At 46.3% G+C, this 22,173-nt stretch overlaps 1 protein-coding gene across 2 annotated transcripts; it reads right to left on the bottom strand.

Annotated features, from left to right (window-relative positions):
• Positions 1–276: 276 nt before the first annotated feature.
• LOC133892483 (uncharacterized) lies at positions 277–12,350 on the bottom strand. Of its 2 annotated transcripts, none has more exons than XM_062333295.1 (3): positions 12,066–12,350; positions 11,746–11,971; positions 277–816 (listed from the first exon to the last, which is right to left on the bottom strand). In XM_062333295.1, exons 2-3 carry the CDS (start codon positions 11,905–11,907, stop codon positions 643–645), a joined length of 336 nt encoding a protein of 111 aa, XP_062189279.1. In that variant the 5' UTR covers positions 11,908–11,971; positions 12,066–12,350; the 3' UTR covers positions 277–642. The 2 variants fall into 2 exon arrangements, with proteins under 2 accessions (XP_062189279.1, XP_062189278.1); XM_062333294.1 differs by having other exon boundaries at positions 11,746–11,963; positions 12,066–12,202.
• Between the last annotated feature and the right edge of the window lie 9,823 nt (positions 12,351–22,173).

Below are 22,173 nucleotides of genomic sequence, written 5' to 3'. Positions count from 1 at the left end.
AATGAAACCTCATTTTTCTGCAGCATAAAAGGATATTAGCAGAAAAACGAAAATATTTTTTACACTCCACATTCAAGTACAGTAAGAATAAAAGGTCAATTGCCTTGTGGAGCTGCAATCAGTCACTCCGCATTTTAGATTGCAAAGTTGATCATCACAAGCACTTTTGGTAGGCGTGTTAGTCTGAACATGATACAAGCACCTAACCAACAAAATGAAGTTTATGAATTTTAAAAAGCACAATGAGGCGACACTGCAGTGAATGTTCACTGAATATTTCAAAGCTTCGTAAGCTAACTGAAGCTTATGCATTCATGGGTCGAATACAAAAAATGTGATTATAAAATATTTAGCCTTCGAGGGCAGAATCATACACATTATCAGAACAAAGAATGGCCAGGTAACATACAATTGAATTAGTGGCCGTGGCCTAAACTCATATTACAAATTACAACTTTCTACAGGCTTATAGGGGGTGAAAGCCACTAGTCGGTAGCAGCAAGTATACAATACAGTGAATTAAAGTATGGCCCAATCCTCCATTAGACATCTCATAATTTCTGTATTCATACAGAGTACGGTGCAGATTAACCTTTGTTCTTTGGCTGCTGTACTAGAATCAAAGAACCGTTTGCGAAGGGATTATCTATTATCATCATCAATGATTTCATGTCCCTCGGCTTCACCTACTTCTGTAGCGGCAACAGTGGTGGCATGAACAGTATTGTTGCTACCACGGCAATGTAGTAGCTGGCGCTGAAGGCTCTCAATAAGCTGATTAAGCTGTTGAATATTTTTTTCCTGAGATAATATTATCTGCAGATAGCATGCAAATCTTGGATGAGGAGAACAACGCGATCTCTAGATATGAAGCTTAGCAAAATAATGCCCTCAAGAAGCAAACATGAACCAAGGACAAGCAAAGGATTAATTTCCAAATAACTGGGCATAACTTTGCTACCAAAATGGACGTGGGTCATCAGTAATGAGTCATTCTATGACAAAGAAGTAGGTTTTCTAGCACAAGATTGTCAGAATTTTGATCCTATCTTATGCTTTTATGACTTTACAACCAGTTATTGAACTGATCTGATTCTAAGGTAGAGTCTTAATCTGGTAGAATCTTAATATCTTATGATTTTACCGAAAAATTGCAGGATCGTGACCAAACTTTTCGTATGATGCTACCCCATTCTAACGACTCTGGTGGTTTATTATAAACAGTTACTTAATATGTCCAATTAATTGCACTATTTTACTTTTTATTTTGTTCATGTTTATTATAATTTGCATAAATAACATAGGATATTTAGTGAGAACAGTTTTTTATTAAAAAATTAAAAAGGTATGATTTTATAATTATATTAGGGTTGAAGTACATGATACTACCTCCCGACACAAGTAAAAGACATTTTAGGTTGTGTGTAGTTCAAGTATCTAAATTTTGATCATCAATGCCGCCTTCATATTCAAATTGAAATAGTAGTTTCATAATTTTATATTTTTCTATACTTTGTAAATATATTACAATAAAAACTAGTGGTCAAAGATACTGTTAGAGCAAGAGATCGTCTTGCCCCAGCAAGTACGTCAAGAGTTTCTTCTAAAAAGGAGACTCAAATTTGGAGACGAAGTTTGAGAGAAAGGAACACCATAAATATATTGATAGTAGAAAAATGGATTGATCTGAGGGGAAGTACCACAGCGTGGTTTAGTGTTTAGACACCTATGTGTCCTGTGTGTTGCCTTCAGCGCTCTCTTTGTGACCTCCCCTTTCCAGATGACCATGACCCCCTATTTATAGGATGATATGTAACTTAGTGTACAAGTTATTACGATGTACAAATATCTAAGACCTGACCGAATTACTGGACCTTATTCTGAATAACTACTTTTTACCCTACATAAAAGATAAATATCTATCATAGTAACTATTGTGGTGTATACACCCTAAGGGGTGAGCCGGTCGCCAATTGCGATCCGACGCCACGCTATCAGGGGTGTCAGGATAATATTTATCGTACTGAGGTGTCAGGATAAGCACCACTTGCACCAGCATTAATCGTCCGTCACCTCGCATCAGGTTGGCTGCAGGGAGTGTACTTTCTTCCCTGATATTATCTCTGAAGACCGGCTGCACCTTTAGACTTCGGAAGGCCGCACGGGCACCGGAGGGGTGGTCCAAAGGGGTCCGCAGCCCCTAGGGGCTATGCCTCCTGCTGAGAGTCTGGAGACTAAAGGTTTCGGAGGGGCTTGCTGTAGCTTCGAGTCTTCAGAAGGCCACGTACGTATCGGAGAAGTGGCCCGCAACCTCCGGAAGGCAGGCCTTCTACCGAAGGTCTGGAGACTGAAGGGCCTGAAGGGACATTCGATAGCGATCTTCAACCATTGTCCTCAGGCTGGTTTATTTTCCCCCAACAATACCCCTCATTCTCTTTCCCTAATGTTCAGAGGGGTGAGAGGATGTAGAGGTAAACCAACTTCAACCTGGTATAGTAATAAGAATGCCCGAAGGAAATATCCTGTCCCTGAGAAGATTTTCGACGAGAACCGTGGGCGTTGATGGCGAAGCTCAAGGCTGATGGTGCATTGGTGGGGACGACACGCCCCGGGGTTTATGCCGAAGTCGGAGGTGTGGCCGGCGTCGAAGTCGAAGACTGAAGAGGTGTTGATGGAGGAGGCATGCTCCAAAGCCTGTCGGAGTTAGTGTATGCGGTATCGGGACCCAAGGCCGGAGGGGCATCAGTGGAGGTGATGCACTCTGGGGTCCGTGCTGAGGCCGATTTAGATTCTTTGAACTTCTTTAGTGATAGTTCTTGCCATTTGAGTTTGTCAAAGTGGGAGATTACGTGTGAAATCGAGGGACTCCCCACGTTTGCCTGTTTGAGGACCGTAGGATGGGATGTGTCACTGGCGCGTTCTAACTGGATAATGCGTGAGTTCGTTTAGGGTCTTGTGCCTACGTCCCTAGCATGCGCCGAAAGGAGTCTAGATCATTAACTTAACGGGACGTTCGTGCAAGAAAACGAGACGTTAGCGTGGGATGTTGCCATCTGTCGGTGGAACAACCAGGATATACCCACGGGACCCCAGAGATTAATGAGGGACGCCATGGAGCAACACCGCGTTGGTTCCGCTTCATCTCCTAGGCGTACGTGGCTGCTTGGCTTGGATATAAAGCTGGGGTCACCCGGCTGGATTTACCACTGCACCACGAGCGAGCACTCAACCTTGACTTTGAACATAGCATTGCCTTCCTCCTCATCCTCTTCGGAAATGTCAATGATCTTGATTACTTCTACTGGGGCTGGGCCGTCTCGGCCACCGACGGTGGCACCAGTGGTCGTCCGGCTTTCCTTCTTGCAGGGTGGACAGCTGCCTGCCGCCCCTGCTCAACCCCCGGTTCGGGAGACCACGCCTATCGAGATCATCGATATTTTCGACGATGATGAGGAGATCGACTAGGATCTCTTGGGGAGGGAGAGAGACGAGGAGCGGGCTTCGGCGGCGAGGGAGGAGGCTGGGAAGAAGGGGGAGGAGGCCCCGACGGTGGCTCCTTCGGTTTCTTCTTCATCTTCCAACAGCTCGGGGGCTGGCTATTGTATCAGCTTCCGCGGCGACAAACCGCGAATGAGGTGTATATGCCGCTCCATGCGCGGCCCCTGCTGGGATCCGTAGGAGGCGAAGGCGGCCTTTGGGGGTGCTTTGTGGACATCCTTGTCTTACCGTTCAACTATCACCCTACTGCGGGCCATAGTTGCCTTTGCTACCTTGTACTCTTTCTTCCTCCGGTTTGCTCTTTCAAGGTCTGTCTCCTCCGTAGCGTCCTTTGTACTGTTGCTTCTTTGTACGCGTCCTCCGGATGCACGATTTGTTTAATAATATAATTTAGACCTTTGAGGGCGATTGTATCTCTTTTTGGGTCGAAGTGTAAGGGGATCCTTCGAGCAGGTGACAGCATGTCTGTGTGCCTTCGTGTCACGCTTCTTCGTCCTCTTTGTAGGCGATGGCTAGTATTTCGGATGACCGAGGTACCGAGCCTTCGCATAGATCATAGCCGGCTTTGTTCCTTTCTGTGGAGAGATGGCCTCGAGAATCTGGTAATGGTAAACACGTAGGGTAACTAAGGAGGGTCGGACGAAGCAGTGGCGACCTTGTTGTTCCCGGTCATCGCGTACTCGGGTTCGGTGTTGTTAAGGCCTTCTTCCAATTTTGTTCTAGATTTCCGAACTAACGAAGTCCATCTAGAACCTTTGAGGGCAAGCTCCGGAGGTGATCCACTACCCTTCGGGTTCTTAGCCACTGCCCGACTCCAGAGGAAACCCATCCAAAGTCTGATGACGGCGTGTCAGAGGCGAAGCCGAAAGCTAGGCGGGAGAGGTGATCCTCGACCCTCTCGACCCTTAGCCGCTACCTGGCTTCAGAGGTGATCCGTCCGAAGCCTGACGACGGTATGTTGGAGGCGAAACCAAAGGTTAGACGGAAGAGGCGGTCCTTGACCCACTCGGCCCTTAGCCGCTGCCCGGCTCCGGAGATAATCCGTTCGGAGCCTGGCAACAGTGTGTCGGAGGCGAAGCTGAAAGCCAGACGGGAGAGGTGGTCATCGACCACCTCGGCCCTAGCCGTTGCCTGGCTTCGGAGGTAATCCGTCCAGAGCCTGGCGACGACGTGCCGAAAGCTGCTGCCTCTGCAATGAATAGTTGGGGGTTCCATACTATTTCCCGTACCACGCAGAGTAGACTTTTGCTTAATATTAGCATGATCTTCATAAATGACGTATGAATTGTGTCTTAGATGAGACCGTAGGGTAATACCTTTACCTTTTACCATACGTGTTTGAGTCACGTGGACTATACCTCTTCCTACGGGGAGGGGGATTTATACCCTTTTGATCTGTTTGCTGTGCCTCTCGGAGGCTAGTGGGTTTCGCACTTCTCTGGCACGGAGGCGTTTACCTTCAAGATGCCAGGGGATTTTGTTCGATAGGTCTTTTTAGAACCTCTCCGTCTAGTGGAGGTTTTTTTGGAAGACATCCCTATTTACCAGGGGGGTTAAGACTCTCTGTCTTGCGGAGGTTTTGGAAGTTTTCTCCGTTTTGGCAGAGGTTTGGTAAGACTCTTCGTCTTGCGGATGTTTCGAAGGATTCTTCGTTTTTGCCGAAAGTTTAGTTGGACTCTCCGTTTTGGCAGAGGTTTTTGTAAGACTCCGTCTCGCAGAGGCTTTCGAAAGTGTCTCTATTTTTACCGAAGGCTTTGTAAGACTCTTCGTTTTTGCCGGAGCTTTCGCAGGACCTTCCGTTTTTTACAAAGATTTTATAAGTTTCTCTGTTTTTGTCGGAGGTTTTGTAGGACTCCGTTTTTGCCGGAGGTTTTGTAAGACTCTCCGTCTTTGTCGGAGGTTTTGTAAGATTCTCCGTTTTTGTCGAAGGTTTTATAAGATTCTTCATTTTTGCAGGAGGTTTTGTAAGCATATCCATTTTTGCCGGAGGTTTTGTAAGTATCTTCGTTTTTGCCGGAGGTTTTGTAAGTATCTTCGTTTTTGCCGGAGGTTTTGTAGGCCTCTCCGTTTTTGCCGGAGGTTTTGTAGGTCTCTTCGTTTTTGCCGGAGGTTTTGTAGGTCTCTCCATTTTTGCCGGAGAGCAAGTCTCTCCGTTTTTGCCGGAGATTTTCTATCCCCTCTGGCATGTATTAATGCCGAAGGCTTTACACACTATCGGAGCTACGCAATACCTTTCAGGAAACCTAGACAGTCTTGTCTTCCAGGTGACCTAGGCATGCTACGCCCGCGGTGTGTAGGCTTGTTGTGCTCCCAAGGAAACGCCCCGGGTGCACCGCAACACTGTACACCAAGGGTGTGCCCTGGTGCGTGACATTTACACGACCGAAGCTATGAAATACCTTCCAGGAAACCTAAGCTTAATGCCTTCGCGGTGACCTAGGCATGCTGTGCTCGCGGTATATAAGTATGTCGTGCAATGAGAATTCCTTGCGACAGCATTCCTCAAAACACCGCATCCTCACATCAAGATCATCCATTGATATGTGGCATCCACACTACCGAGGCTATGCAATGCCTTTTAGGAAATCTTAGCATAATCTGTCTTTTAGGTGACCTAGGCATGCTGCTACAGGTGTGTGGGCTCTACTGCCTACCAGGGCAAAGCCTACCTTTCGGGAAACCTTTTCAGGTGACTTTAGGTTTAGGCAAGCAGTGCTTACAGGTGCGTGGGCGTGTCACGCCTCCCGAAGAAATCCTTCAGAGGCGCCGCAACTACATTACCAAGTACCTTGATAACCAGCATCTACACACTATCAAGACTATGCAACGCCTTCCAGGAAACTTAGGCTTGATGCCTTCGCGGTGACCTAGGCTTACTGTGCACGCGGTGTGTAGGCATATCGTGTAACGAGGATTCCTTGCGACAGCATTCCTCAGAGCACCGCATCTCTGCCTCTAAGGACATCCCCCGGGCGTGGCTTCAACACTACCGAAGCTACGCAATGCCTTCCAGGACACCTTGGCATAATCTACTCTCTGGGTGCTGCAGGCGTGGGTTTTTGCATGGTTATGTACTAGTTAAGTTTTGCAGTCTATTGTTGGCAATAAACAGCTAATTGCAGTATAAGACATAGCTAAGTCAGATGACTATTCATAACTCATGTCAAATAAAGATGTAACTTAAGTTCTACTACTTACTGCTAAACAGGGACATAATCTAGATTTACCATTTCTACCTAGTGGCTATTTGTTAGTAAACTTCCAGCAGTAAGATTGGAGGCCTCCAACATATTTTGATCTTACTGTACGAAAGATAGATCAGCTAGGTAAACTATCGATAGGTAATAGTGGGCGTACCTTTGCCAGAATGAGACCTCTATTATGAGGCTTGAAGGCATCGAAGCCTACGGCTAGGCCGGGAGAGGTGGTCCTCGACCCCCCCTCCCCCGTCCTTTAGCCATTGCTCGGCTCCGAAGGTAATCCGCCCGGAGCCTGGCGAAGGCGCATGTCGGAGGTGGAGCCGAAGGCTAGTCGGGAGAGGTGGTCCTCGACCCCATCGGCCCTTAGCCGTTGCCCGACTCTGGAGGTAATTTGTCCGGAGCCTGGCAACTACGTGTCGGAGGTGGAGCCGAAGGCTAGTCGGGAGAGGTGGTCCTCGATCCCCATGGCCCTTAGCCGTTGCCCGGCCCCGGGGGTAATCCGTCCGGAGCCTGGCGACGGCGTGTCGGAGGTGGAGCCGAAGGCTAGTCGAGAGGTGGTTCTCGACCCTCTCGGCCCTGAGCCGTTGCCCGGCTCCAAAGGTAATCCATTCGGAGCCTGGCAACATCGTGTTGGAGGTGGAGCCGAAGGCTAGTTGAGAGAGGTGATCCTCGACCCCCTCGGCCCTTAGCCGTTGCCCGGCTCCGGAGGTAATCTGTCCAGATCCTAGCGACGGCATTCTCCTACTCTGTCCTCGTCGCTGGGATATTGCACTGTCGATGGCGGAGTTGGTAACGACGGAGCGGGGTCGGAGGGCTAGGGATTTGCCTGAGAGTTTACCCCAAGCTTTCGACCCCTGTGCCGTCCTTCGCCGGTTCCCTCTGTGGCCAGGTATCCTGCTTGTCTTCCAAGGTACTCCTTCTGGAAGGTTGTGAGGGTTTGGCAGTCGTTGGTGTTGTGACCGCACCCTGATCCGTGCAGGATGCACTCGTATGCCTCCGGGGTACCGGAGCTTGTGGTTGACGTTGAGGTCGCTGTCGAGGACCGCGTGCCATGGAGCCCGTAGTTTCCCCAGGGCCTCCTTTTCTTTGGGGAGACCGTCGAGGTCGTCTGGTGAACCAATTTTCGGAGCCGGAGTGGCTCCAACTATGCGTCCCTGGACGAGGTGGACTTGGGGTTCACTGTGCGCGGTTGGCGTCACGAGAGATGCGTTGGGGGCACTGGCGGGGTTTGCGCACTCCGGATCCTTGCGCCTCCTCAGAACCCTCTTTCGCCGAAGGGGCCTGAGGAGGACGCTGGGTGGACAGATTCTCCAAAGATGTTGGCTCGCCCGTGGCATCCCAGGTGCTGTCGAAGAAGATACCCTGGGACCATGTCCAAGCGAAAACATTCCTGGGTTCGACCACCTAGAACCACTGGAAAGCGGCCTGCTTGGCTGCGACCTCGGCCGCAGCCTCTCCTGGTGCAGCGAGATCTTCGTCATGAAGAGGTTGTAAAGCCTCCGTACCGTTTGGAGTTTTCGTACCGACCCAAGGTTCTGGGTCGATCAAGGCCGGAGGACCGCAGTCCCATACGACAGCGTGGCTGGAGGGTGCACGCGGTATGCATGGCTGAGACAGCGACACATATGGTTGCATGGTTGCAACGGTGGATATGGCGGCTAGCGTATTGGTGGTTTTTCTGGTGAATTCCTACCCCTCTTTAGCACTTTTGTGTTAGAGTCCCCATGGATGACGAGCTGTTGAAGCAAGAGATCGTCTTGCCCAAGCAAGTACGGCAAGAGTTTCGTCTAAGGAGGAGACTCGAGTTTGAAGACGAAGTTTGAGAGGAAGGAAAACCACAAATATATTGACAGTAGAAAAATGGATCGATCTAGGGGGAGTATCATAGCGTGGTTTAGCGCTTAGGCACCTCTGTGTCCTGTGTGTTGCTTTAAGTATTCTTCTTGTGACCTCCCCTTTTCAGATGACCACGACCCCCTATTTATAGGGTGGTACGTAGCTTAATGTACAAGTTATCACAATGTACAAATATCTAGGACCTGACCGAATTACTGGTCCTTATACTGAATAACTATTTTTTACCCTACATAGAAGATAAATATCTAGCATAGTAACAATTGTGGTGCCTGCACCCTGAGGGGTGAGCTGGTCGCCACGATGCAGCTCACGGTCGACTTCGGTGGCCACCCCAAGCTCACCCTCGACTCAGGTTCAACGCACTCGTTCCTCACGGAAACAACAACGTGGCAGCTCGGCCTAGTGCCTTAGACACGGTTGGGCCTCAGCGTTGACATCACCAATGGCGATCGAGTGGCTTCCGTTCGCATCTACGAAGACGTGCGGATCACCATCGGCAACGAACTCGTCCTCGACTTCTTTGTCATCCTGTTTGGTGCTCAAGAAGCCATTCTCAGCTTACATTGGCTGCACACATTGGGCTGATCATATGGGATTTCGAGCGCCTGAGGATGGCCTTCTGGTGCAACGATCATTGGGTTTCATGGCGAGGGGAAGTAGTCAAAAGAAGCGCACAAGTCACAACTTCACGCCATGGTGGTCCTCGACCTGATGACGATGTTGTTGGAGGTCACTACGAGAACATGCGAATAGCACGGTAGTAAGACCTCCAGATGTGAGGCTACCAACCAGGGCTCAAACCCTGGTTCTCGCAAAAAAAGGTCCCTCGCTGTGTGTTCCCCGTGATTGTGGCGCGGCCGCTCAGCGATAGCGTGCGGGTTGTAGCCGGCCTTTGGAGCCTTTTCTCGATCTTAATGCAATACCTTCGGGATGTCTCTCCCGTTGGGTCGAGTTTGTTTGGAGTTCACTGCCGATCACCCATAGTTCCAGCTCGGGACGAGCTATTTCGCCAGGAGAGCAGAAGTGTTGTGGACGCTTTCATTAGCAAGAGTCATCGACGCAAGAAAGAGCCCAAGGCCACAACAAGCAGGCTAGCTACCAGCAACCCAGCACCCACAACATATTATCTTCATTAAGTTTGTTGGTTTCTTCATTGGCAAGATTAGTCAATTGGTTAGAAGATTGTTTAGCTAATATTTGGTTGTTAGAGTTGGTTAGCATCGTGTGTTAGGATGTCGGCTATATAATGCTAGGCATATCATCAATTCAATCAAGGGTTAAACCCAAATTTCCCTTAATCGGCTGCTCAGCCTCTTCGGAGGGTGAGTACGCTCCATCTATCTTGGCTTTCCCTCACCGATCCCCTAGCCATATCAAACTGGGATATAAATTAATTCAATCTGCCCATCATATTAAGGAAATAAAAGGTGATTAACTCAAATGCTAAATCACAGAGCCTTTTTTTGCAAAATTCAGGAAATTAGAGATTTTTCGCTAATCAGAACCTGAATTACTTGGATTCCACAAACCATTCTACTCAAATGACATGACTACCAATTACCACTATTGATATCCTCCAATTAATATAGGACAAACTCCGAAGTGACAAGCAGAGTTAAAGTGTCTGCACAAGTATTGACGAACATTTCAGTAATGTATAGAAAAAGCAGATCAAAACATAGCGACATCTATACTTATTTTGTAATGCACAATTGTGCACTTCGGAAAAATACCCAAAAGATCATATATGTAGGCCATATTAGAACAAATGCATGTTGCAAACAATAAAAAAGAAGCAAAAGACACCAAAAAAAAAAGTTAATATGCGCATTATAGAACAAGACAAGTTTGCACACATATCTTTTTACAATGTAAATATGCATTGCTTGTCTTCTTTTATACAGTAGATAGACACGTTTGTGCTTTTTTTTTTTGTCAAATCCACATGCGCCAAGATGTTCTGCATTCATGATTTCACTCATATATTTTTGAGCCATGCCCATGTACAAACTGTGCAAAAATATGTGCACATGCTAATCTGTGCAAAATCTGGGTTACATAACATATGCTGAGGAATGGCAGTGGAAGTTGTGGAACTGCCTAATTACACCAGTAACTGGAAATAGCAACGTGACCTGATTCTCCGAGAACATGTTAGGGTTTCCATTAGTTCAAAAGTTAGCTTCAGTCCTAACACTGAGGTTAAAATATGCAAAAACGATTGCTATGCGAAGGTTATCCTGTTTCAGCTCCACTCAGGCATGGACTCAAAAGCTTGTATTACTGCTGAACATGCATAGCATTACAAGCCAGACCTCGATTGGAAATGCATGGTCTTGTGATGCTTTGAACACAACAGCACTTCACTTTTCATGATAAAGTGCATGATTGCTCCTTCATTTCAGCTTTTTTTTTTTCTGAACTCATCAATATACTTGAAGTGGGCCTTACACACCCCTAGGGTTCTTTACCATCTGGTTGCAACCGAAAACAGGCTAAGAACTCTGTAGTTAACCAGTTACTTTTTTAAACACTTATTAATTCATTATCGGAAAATACAATTGTCATTTCAATGTATGGAATCGTCACTCTCCATGATCTCACTGGCTGTAACCGCAATATCTGTTAGCGACTAGGATCCGCGCTTGCAAAACATTCGACAAATAGGTTTGCAAACGTTTGCAGAACATATATGGTTCGTGATATATGATGAAAGCAAGCATCCTGCATTTCCCTCAAGATATAATTTTGATATATGCTAGCAAGCCAGAGTTTAGGAGGAGATTTTCCCATTCTATGTATTCAATTCCTTCGCATGTAAAAAGATACCCAGCTAAAAAGCCTTCTTAACTAATACTTACCATCTAGCTTACAAAAAATCAGAACTCAACTTCTTGCAAATTGACCAATAATATCTATTGACCGGTTCTAAATATACCTACCAACCATTCCGAAATCAATCAAAGCCTGCACACTTCGGCTAGTTTCTAAAGGCGATTCCAATTTCAATATGTACCTAAATTTAGTTCACATATTACTGTATAGGCCAACAGATTTCCTCAGAAGGGGGAAAAGGGGAACAAGCATGGCAGATGTTTTAATTAAGAATGCGCCTAACCTGCAGACCACATGAATCTTGGGTGTGCCCACCGAACAACTAAAAAAGATCTCAAGCTGATTTGACCCGAACCTTTTCCTTGACGGCGTCCTCCCTGGTGAGCAGCTGCTGCCGCCGGCGCGCGGCAACCGGGTCGGCATCGGCGGCGTCCCCGATCTGCTGCTTCCACTCGAACTGCGACGTGATGACGAGCACGAGCAGGAGGAAGACGAGCACCAGCGGCCTCGTATTCATCCCCGCAGCTCGCAACCAATCGAATGCCTCCAAATCAGAACCTTCCCACAAACAACCTAGCCACCTTACACGCGGTAAGGAGTCAAGAACTGTAAGCGGAGGGAACCAGGAAGACCAACCAGACTGGTCAAGAACAAGAACCAGGGAGGGCTACTTACCAAGGAAGCCCCGGATCTCCGGCTGTCGGGGCGAGCGCGAGGAGCGGGGACGGCTGCAGATGCTGCTGGGGCAGCTCCACGGAGGGAGTGGGACACGGCGGCGGCTCCGGAGGAGGCGAGGAGCGCCGTGCGAGGGAGAAGGGAGAGGGGGAAGGGAGCGCGTGGACTGGTGGTAGAGGGGAGGAGACAAAGACGAGTTCTTTGGAAGGAGGGAGGTGCTGGGGCCGCTCCTGCGGACGAGGGGACGGATTGGCAATCCGCAGGTGGAAGGAAGTCAGCTGCGCAGGCCACGTTCGGGTTCAGGATACTTACGGTGCCGCACAAACGGTGGATTTTCTTCCGTAGCTATCCGAGATAAACCGCTCGTGGAGCCATTATCATGCGCAGTGTGGTAATTAGACCTGTTAATTTGGGTACTGTAGATTTTATATTCGATGGGTTCGGATTTGAATTTTATTTTCACATGGGTCTTTTAGGTTGGTACCAAAATATGTCGGATTGAGCTTGAGTTCCTCATTTTACATGTGCGTGTCTATAAGTCGCGCAAAATGTAAAATGCAGATCCAATCTTCCTCTCTCCCAGTCCCCCGCAAGATCGCGCCCGTATGCCGCATTCCTAGCCTATCATTTGAGGTTTCGACTAGATGGGTTCGGAATTGAATTTTATTTTTCACGTATGACTCTTTTAGGTTGGGTATCTAAAATAGGTTGGAATAGGCTTGAGTTCCTGATTTTATCTACGGGTGTTCACAAGTCGTCTAAAATGTAAAATGCAGACCCAACCTTCCCCTCCCCTAATCCCCCGCATGACCGCGCCTGTAGGCCGCAGGCCTAGCCCAGCACTTGAGGTTTCGACTACTCCCGCAATCAAACCAAACAACCACTGAGGAAAACCTAAACCTAACACTCATTCCACCACCATTCGCCCGTTCGCAATCCTCAAGGTCGGAAACGCCGTTGCCACCCAGTCCGCCCATGCGCCTCGTACAGATCTAGCCTCCTCTACCGGTCCAGCCTCCTCTGGCCTCACCGTCCGCGCCAACCCCTCGGCCTTGCTGACTCATTGTCCATGCCGACCCCTCCGGCCTTGCCTACTCATTGTTCGCTCTGCCGCCACCCAATCCGTCCACGTGCCTCGTCGTCCACAGATCTAGCCTCCTCTAGCGGTTCAGCCTCACCATTCGCGCTGAACCCTCCGGCCTCGCTGACTCGCTGTCCACACCACCCCTCCTCTCTCACTCCTTCTAGTCTTCTTCCTCCTTAGGCTCCAGTCCTCCTCTGACCCAAGTAAGCACACTGCAGAATGGAGATGCATATTGTGAGGAGGTTGTTTGTTGGATTTGTTTTGTGCTAGTAGTCAGCAAGTACTTGTGTGCATTCTGTAGATGTGCAGTCTTGAGTTGAGTACTGTCCATTGTAATTCTGTAAAGGGTGGCTGGGTTAAACTACTGTACATAGTAAATTAGTGATCAAATTTACTTCTCCTGCAAGCATGGCTATGTTAATTTGATTTGCTTAATTGATTGTTCATCCTAGTAGCGAAATTATGTGTACAAGTCTTCACTCTTAGTGAGTAATATCTATCGCTATATAACATTGTTCATAGTAAGAATGCATCTGTTGCTATGGTATTTAACAAGGTTTCACTAAATATTTCTTTTCGAAGATCTTTAGTTGACAGTAATCTAATATTGTGAGGAATCGTCTAAATAATATTTTAGTTAATCACCAAGTCGATCATTTACATGATCACGACTTCAACGATTAACCAGAATATCATTCTGGTAGTCTCAGTACGTATTTTGTGTCTAAGATCGGAACACATGCCTTTATAACATAAGCAATCACAACCAAGCTTGATAAAGAGCAAATAATTAAATTATATTACAAGTTCTTAAGCATGAACAATTTAACAATTTACAGCAAAAGAGATCTAGGAAGATACTAGAATTGATCAACTCATAAAAAAAACTATGCAGCAGAAACAAAAGCTATAAACACAAAAGTTGGGTGAAGCCATATACCCTTAGACTTAACCCTAAAAGCGCGACCACCGAGTAGTTGCCTACTCATACCCGCCACCCTCGGCAGGCGTGAAGTACCCAAACACCGCTTCTTCCTTACCTGCAAAATCTGTAGAGCAGCTAAGTATGAAGTTACTCACAAGACTTAATCCATATAGTGTACATATAAATAATTAGACTCCAAGAATCATGTATTGAGCCATTAGCAAGAAAAAGATCACAAGGTTAAGTACATTAATACGCTTAAGCAATCTAGACACATATGTGTGAGCATCTATACTTAACCAACATACCCTGTAACCAACAACTTGCACATAAATGTGAATAGAAGCATAACAATACAATAGCCAACATCAACATATCCCCATGGACCATCCATACCATCGTCACACACTCGTAACTCTACGACTGATGCGGATGGACAGAAGCATGCTCATGACCGAGAGCGCGGCAATTCAAATTATTTTTACACCTTGTAGGGGTACTCCTTTACCTACACGACTTAAGGATCATGCGGCTCACGTGTCCACACAGGCTCATGCAAGGGTACTCGAGTCAACCTTTCCCAGTAAGCCCCAATCATTTGCTCATGCGCCGATAGGTGCAGGGGTCATCCAGAACTAATCCCGAAGCAAACTAGATACCCCTACAAGTCCGTCCACTCACACCATCGACTCGCACGCCAAAAGGTCATAGCTACAAAGGTATCCGGCTTGTCGTTCCCATAATGCGACATGTAGTAAGTACGGAAAGTGCTAAAGCCAATGACACCAATAGACGGTGCTTAAATGATGCAAAGTGGTCTATGGTGCCCGGGCTCCTCTCCCTAACTACCCGAGGAACTCCTCCAGGGCAGAAGACACTCCTAACACCATCCGCATCTCGTCTCATTCTCACAACTCACCCAACTAACATCATCAATATTATCAGAGTGAACCGTAATTAAACCTATAGCTCGCGAGCGATGGAACACTCCACCACTCGACTTCTACCAGTGACCTATGCATTGCTAAGCATTTCAAATGACCTTGCAAATTAGATATCAACGATATCGCCAAAGCTACAAGGATGTGGATATTCAACAACTCAAGGTAGAGGTAATGCAACCAATATAGGTTCTACTCACATAAACCCGACATTGACTCGTTACACATGCAAACATATATAGAGCATATCTTATCAATTTTAGACTCCACACTTCAATTCGAAGGGTGCAATATGTTTAGATGCTTGCCATACTGCTCTGATGGTTACCTGATACTCCCCGCACAATACTCATAGAACTTCGGGAGGTTGGCGTCGGCTTCAACTACGATCACGCCACGCTCTGATTCTTCATTTACTAAAGAAGAACGCATGCAATAATGAGCATGAATGAAGTGCAACAATGCAGGTTACAATATATATGTGATAAAATGCCATAAAATATGCTTCATAATGCATGAAAATATTTTTTCTAGCTAGAACAAGTTATATGAAGACTAGCAAAATTGGTTTCACAATTTTTCAGAATTGTAAAGAATTAACGGTGAATTAATGAAGCCTCAACCTAATTAATTTATCTCAGAAATTTAATTAATTATTTCATGGCTGGAGATATTTTTAATAGGTAGATTATGGTATTATAAAACCAAAAAAATTGGTTTCATAATATTTGGACCTGCAGATAATTTATTATGAATTTTACAAATTTCAGCAAACAGTGAACTGCGCTGAAACGGTACTGTCTGAGTTGATCGCGGTCAGACCGCCAACATGGCAGTCAGACCGCCGGGAGTAGCGGTCAGACCATGGAAAAACAGAATCAGACCACCAGCGTGTAGAGAGATTTGGGATCTAGTAGTCAGACCGGCCCAAGAGGCGGTCCAACTCCTCGAACGGCGGTCAGATCGCTATGCATGGCTGGGGAACTTGGTGAGCTCACTAGCGATGATTCTGGTGGCTTTAGAGTGGGGATTTTGGACCTAAAGCATCATCTTTACTTCCTCTACAGCGTAGGATAACAAGCACACACCAAAAACGACCGAGACTCGGCTATTGCCTCTAATGTTGGTAGAGGCCATTGTTGAGCTTGGTGAGCTCAAATCCGATCAATCTAGCCACAAGGAGGGAATGGGAGGGGGTTTAGGGTGCTCACCATGCTCTAGCAATCCCGTGGTCTGGTCGTGGAGGTTGGGGAATGGCCGGAGCTCGAAATCATCATCGGGGAGGTGGTGGACGGATTGAGGAGGAAGAAGACGTTGTCGAGGAGCTCAGGCTCGACGGGGAAGACCACCTCCGGTGGGGGAGCTCGCCGGAGACCTCCTCGTTGGCCTCCCCTTGCCTCTCCTCTCCTCTTCCTGTCTCCTTCTCTTGTGACCGGTTGGAAAAAATGAGGGAGAGAGAGGGAGTGAGAGTGAGAGAGAGTGCACGTGAGGGAGAGAGAGCACAAGAAAGTGATCGATCTACTTAACCTGAGCCTTTGTGTGCTAGCAGTCAGACCGTGACTGGCTCCGATCGAACCACGGGAAATCCACGTGGTAGCGTACCTAGCGGTCAGACTACGGGTGACCCCGGTCAGATCGTAAGGGGGTTCTTTTGCTGAAATTTTTCTAATTCTCCCCTCATCAACCTCCTACTATTCTTTTCCTTCTCCAAGGTATTTAGGGATTCTCCAAAGCGCTCTAAACCATCTCTAAGGTATTTTAAACATGTTTAACTAGTCTTTGATAGACAAACACGTGTAAGTAGATGCGATAACAATTACACATGCTTAATTACGAAATTAGCATTTTTGGGATATGACAAACCTCCCCTGCCCCCTTAAGGAGAATCTCGTCCCGAGATTCGGTAGACTTAGGGAGAAGGCGATAGCGACAAGGCGGAAAGAAACCTTCCACAAATGGAAAAAGAATCACGTTGATCATTGCCGCCGAGACGAACCGATAGCCATGGGACCCTCTGTGAATTGGCGGTCCGACCAAGATGGTTCCGGTCAGACCGCGTCTCGGTTGGACCATGGGTTCCACGGTTAGACCGAAATCTATACAGAGAGTTTTGAGCTCTGACGGTTAGAATGCAAGTCACTTGGCGGTCAGACCACCTACCAACGGTCAGACCGGCAGAGGTACCGGTCAGACTGTGAGCCAACAGAGAGCAAAGATAATCTCGGCTTGCTTCTAGTTCAAAGGGTTTTGACTCAGATTTCTTTGGGAACGACATTTCCAATAAGCGTGACAGTGAACCATATACATGGGAGACATTCTATTGTGCCAAATTACAACATCATTTATAAAGTCCCAAGAAGTTCAGGATACTTGGAGCGGATTCTATCCTCCTGCTCCCACATCGCTTCGTCCTCGGTGTGGCTGCTCCACTGAACCTTGAGAAATTTAGTTGAGCGACGTCGAGTCTTGCGTTCTGCTTCATCCAAAATTCGGATGGGTCGCTCGCAATATGTTAGATCGGGTTGCAACTCTTGATTTGAGATTTCAATGACCTCGGTGGGGACTTGAAGGCATTTCTTCAATTGTGATATGTGGAACACATTATGCACGGCAGAGAGGCACGGAGGTGATTCCAATTGGTAGTCCACCTCTCTACACCGGGCAACAATTTGGAATGGTCCCACATATCGAGGTGCTAGCTTCCCTCTGACTTGAAAGCGTAGAACTCCTTTGAGAGGAGAAACCTTGAGATACACAAAATCTCCAATCTCGTACACAACTTCTCTCCGGCGGCGATCCGCATAGCTCTTCTATCGTGATTGAGCCATGAGAAGACACTTCTGAATAGTCAAAATATGCTCTTCTGCCTCTTTGACCAAATCCGAGCCCAGAAAAGCCCTTTCGCTGGATTCGAACCAATTCAATGGCATTCGACACCTTCGGCCATAGAGAGCTTCAGACAATGACATTTCAATGCTCGACTGATAATTGTTGTTATAGGAGAACTCGGCGGATGGCAAGCAAATTTCCCACTTCTTCCCATATGTGAGAACACAACCTTAGAGTATGTCTTCCAAGATTTGATTCACCCTCTCAGTTTGACCATCGGTCTAAGGATGATACGTAGTACTATGGAAGAGCTCACTTCCCATATCCTCATGAAGGCTCTTTCAGACATGAGAAGTGAACTGAGTGCCTCGATCAGAGACGATCTTCTTCAGGATCCCATGAAGGCAAACAATTCTGGTGAGGTACAACTCTGCATAGTCATTAGCACTGTATCGAGTCTTAACAGGGAGGAAATGTGCTGATTTTGTGAGTCGGTCAACGATGACACACATCAAGTCATACCCCTGAATAGTCCTAGGCAACCAGATAATGAAATCCATGCCGACCTCCTCCCACTTCCAGGAGAGAATGGGCAAAGGTTGGAGCGTACCGGCCGGTTTAAGGTGCTCGGCCTTCAGAATTTGGCAGATATCACACTTAGTAACATATTGAGAGATTTCTCGCTTCATGCGAGTTCACCAAAATCTAGGTTTGTGGTCTTGGTACATTTTTGTGCTCCCAGGATGGATGGATAGCAAAGAATCATGCGCTTCATCCAGAATTCTCTTCCTCAATGCCTCAACTTTTAGAACCACTAGCCAGGTCCCAAACCACAATACACCTTGATCATCCTCAGAAAAACAGATCGCCTTGCCCTTCATTTTTCCTCGGATTCAGACCATGCCCTTTTCATCCTTCTATGCTACTTTGATCTCATCCAAGAGGGTGGATTTGATCTCTAAGTTTGCAAGAAATCCCTCCGGAACCATCTTGAATCCAAGCCAACAGAAATCATCACAAAATGTGGTATTTCCGGGCTTGACCGAAAGATAATTGCATCGAGCCTTTCAACTCAGTGCATCGGTGACCACATTTGCCTTATCGGGGTGATAATACACTTTAAGGTAGAGGTAATGCAATCAAAATAGGTTCTACCCACATAAACCTGACATTGACTCGCTATACATGCAAACATACATAGAGCATATCTTATCAATTTTAGACTCCACACTTCAATTCGAAGGGTGCAATATGCTTAGATGTTTGCCTTGCTGCTCTGGTGGCTGCCTAATACTCCCCGCACAACACTCATAGAACTCGGGGAGGTTGGTGTCGCCTTTGACCACGATCGCGTCACGCTCCAGTTCTTCATTTACTAAATAAGAACGCATGCAATGACGAGAATGAATGAAGTGCAACAATGCATGCTACACTATATATGTGATGAAATGCCATAAACTATGCTTCATAATGTATGAAAATATTTTTTCTAGCTAGAACAAGTTATAAGAATACTAGCAAAATTGGTTTGACAATTTTTGGACTTGTAAAGAATTAACAGTGAATTAATGAAGCCTCAACCTAATTAATTTATCTCAGAAAGTTAATTAATTATTTCATGGCTGGGGATATTTTTAATAGGTAGATTATGGTATTATGAAACCAACAAAATTAGTTTCATAATTTTTGGAGGTGCACGTAATTTATTATGAATTTTATAAGTTTTAGCAAACAGTGAACTGCGCTGAAACGGTACTGTCTAAGTTGACCGCGATCAGTCCACCAACATGGGCGGTCAGACCACCGGGAGTAGCGGTCAGACCGTGGGAAAACGCGGTCAAACCACCGGAGTGTAGAGAGATTTGGGATCTGGCGGTCAAACCGACCCGGAGGGGGGGGGGCGGTCCGACTCCTGGAACGGCGGTCAGATTGCTATAAAATGTGGTCAAACCACTGTGCACGACTGAGAGAACTTGGTGAGCTCACCGGCGATGATTCCGGTGGCTTTTGGGTGGGGACTTTGGACCTAAAACATTATCTTGACTTCCTCTACCACATAGGATAACAGGCACACGCCAAAAACGATCGAGACTCGGCTATTGCCTCTAATGGTGCTAGAGGCCTTTGTTGAGCTTGGTGGCCAGAGCTCAAAATCACCGTCGAGGAGGTTTGGACGGCTTGAGGAGGAGGAAGATATTGCCGAGGAGCTCAGGCTTAACGGGGAAGACCATCTCTGGTTGTGGAGCTCGACGGAGACCTCCTCCTTGGCCTCCCCTTGCCTCTCCTCTCCTCTTCCTCTCTCCTTCTCTTGTGACCGGTTGGGAAAAAAATGAGGGAGAGAGAGGGAGCACGGTGGGAGTGAGTGAGAGTGCACGTGAGGGAGAGAGAGCAAAAGAAAGTGATCGATCTACTTAACCCGAGCCTCTGTGTGTTGGTGGTCAGACCGCGATTGGCTCCAGTCGAACTGCGGGAAATCCACCTGGCAGCGTACCTGGCGGTCGGACCGCGGGTGACCCCGGTCAGATCGCGAGGGGGTTCTTTTGCTGAAATTTGTCTAATTCTCCCCTCATCAATCTCCTACTATTCTTTTCCTTCTCCAAGGTATTTAGGGATTCTCCAAAGCGCTCTAAACCATCTCTAAGGTATTTTAAACATGTTTAACTAGTCTTTGATAGGCAAACATGTGTAAGCACATGCGATAACAATTACACATGCTTAATTATGAAATTAGTATTTTTGGGACGTGATAAATGCAATGGCACGAGCTAGTAGCGCGCATTGGGTATGTTCAACTGAATCAGTCGTGCTTACGGTCAAGAGCAGGCTTGGACTTCTTCAGGATTACTTGGGATCTGGGTTTGGTATGGTTGGTCGGGTAGCTGGGTAATGGAAGTACCTGGTGAGTCTTGATAGTTGGATGGAATCCGATGAATCAATCCTTTTGATATAGCAATGTCCTCATACTTAGTAAATAGGATGCCTGATGTTGGAATCTTAGAATAAGTTGCTTAGTGCAGTTATCCATGTTTAGCCGTTCCTTGACTCAAGCCCCATATCATGTTTTCCCTCCACTTGCGGAGTACATCTTTGTACTCACACTTGTTGTCCCCCTTCCTTGCATTCTTTCTCTGTTCAGAAGCCGTCTATGAAGCTGCAACCTTCAACGAGGACGACTTCGACCCGGAGCTGCTGTTCTAGGCTGGTGTGCCCCCGGTTGACACCTGTGAAAGATGGAAGCCCCGCTGGCGTTGAAGACCTCTTTTTTAGTTCCGCTGTGTTTTCTTTTAGACCCTCCGGTCCTTTTGTAATAAGTTAAATAATGTTGTAATTTTGGCACTATGATGATACACTAATGATGTAGCACATGTATGGAAACTTGATCTTGGCATATATGTGTTGTGTCCGATTTTGTTCTTTTAAAACTGGGTGTTACATAAACCCTTGCAAGCATTACAAAAGAAGAATGAGAGGCTAAGTGCCTTGATTAAGTATGTGTGCTTGAAGACATACAAATCCAAGGATGCCCTATACAAGACCATTGAGTCCAAGGATGTAACACCCTGGTCTTCAGATTTCTCAAATTTCTAAAATATTCTAAGATTATTGAATAGCTTCACCAGTAGTATAGGTTTAAAACCTATTTTCTTAATCAATCAATCAATATATGTAATTATTTTGTGTGCATTGCATGCTGAGTTTTGCTAGCAGCCAGGTAAATGCATTAGAGTTCTTTTTCTTTTTCTTTCTCTTTGGTGTTTTGAGTGAAAAAGATTTTGAAAAAGTTTTTACAAAACTCAATAGTGAATAAGTTAATGATCTTAATGGTTGGAATTCTAAATCTTTGAATTCATCATCTATTCAATCATTGATCATACTAGATCCTTCTCCAGTTTAATTCAAATCTTATCTAAATCCTTGTTTAAAGTCAATCTCTCCTCTTTCTCAAATTCTATCCAAATCCAAATTCAAATTCCTTATCTAATCCTATTGTTGTTCAACCCCATCTTTTTTGTTTCTCTTAAATTCACTCCAAACTCAATTCAAATTCAAATTCTATTCAAATTTCTCTGTAAAAGTTTCTTTTCTAAACCCTAGATATATCTAAAAGGTCTTTGGGCTCAATCTTGCTCAAGTCCAAACCCTTAGCCAAGTCTTCTAGATGGCCCATCAAAGGATTCACGAAATCTGTAAATTTTCACGGAGTCCTGGACAGCCTCATCTTCTCATGAAGTTTCGGAGTTCAAAACGGCGTCAAATGCAAATCTTGACAATATCAAAGTTGTAGGTCTCGTCGAGAGCTTCGATTTTAACCTATGGAAGTCCTATTTT

This window comes from Phragmites australis, chromosome 15 (genome assembly GCF_958298935.1).
Source record: "Phragmites australis chromosome 15, lpPhrAust1.1, whole genome shotgun sequence".
NCBI classification, from domain to species: Eukaryota; Viridiplantae; Streptophyta; class Magnoliopsida; order Poales; family Poaceae; genus Phragmites; species Phragmites australis.
This window is presented reverse-complemented; position numbering and strand designations above follow the sequence as displayed.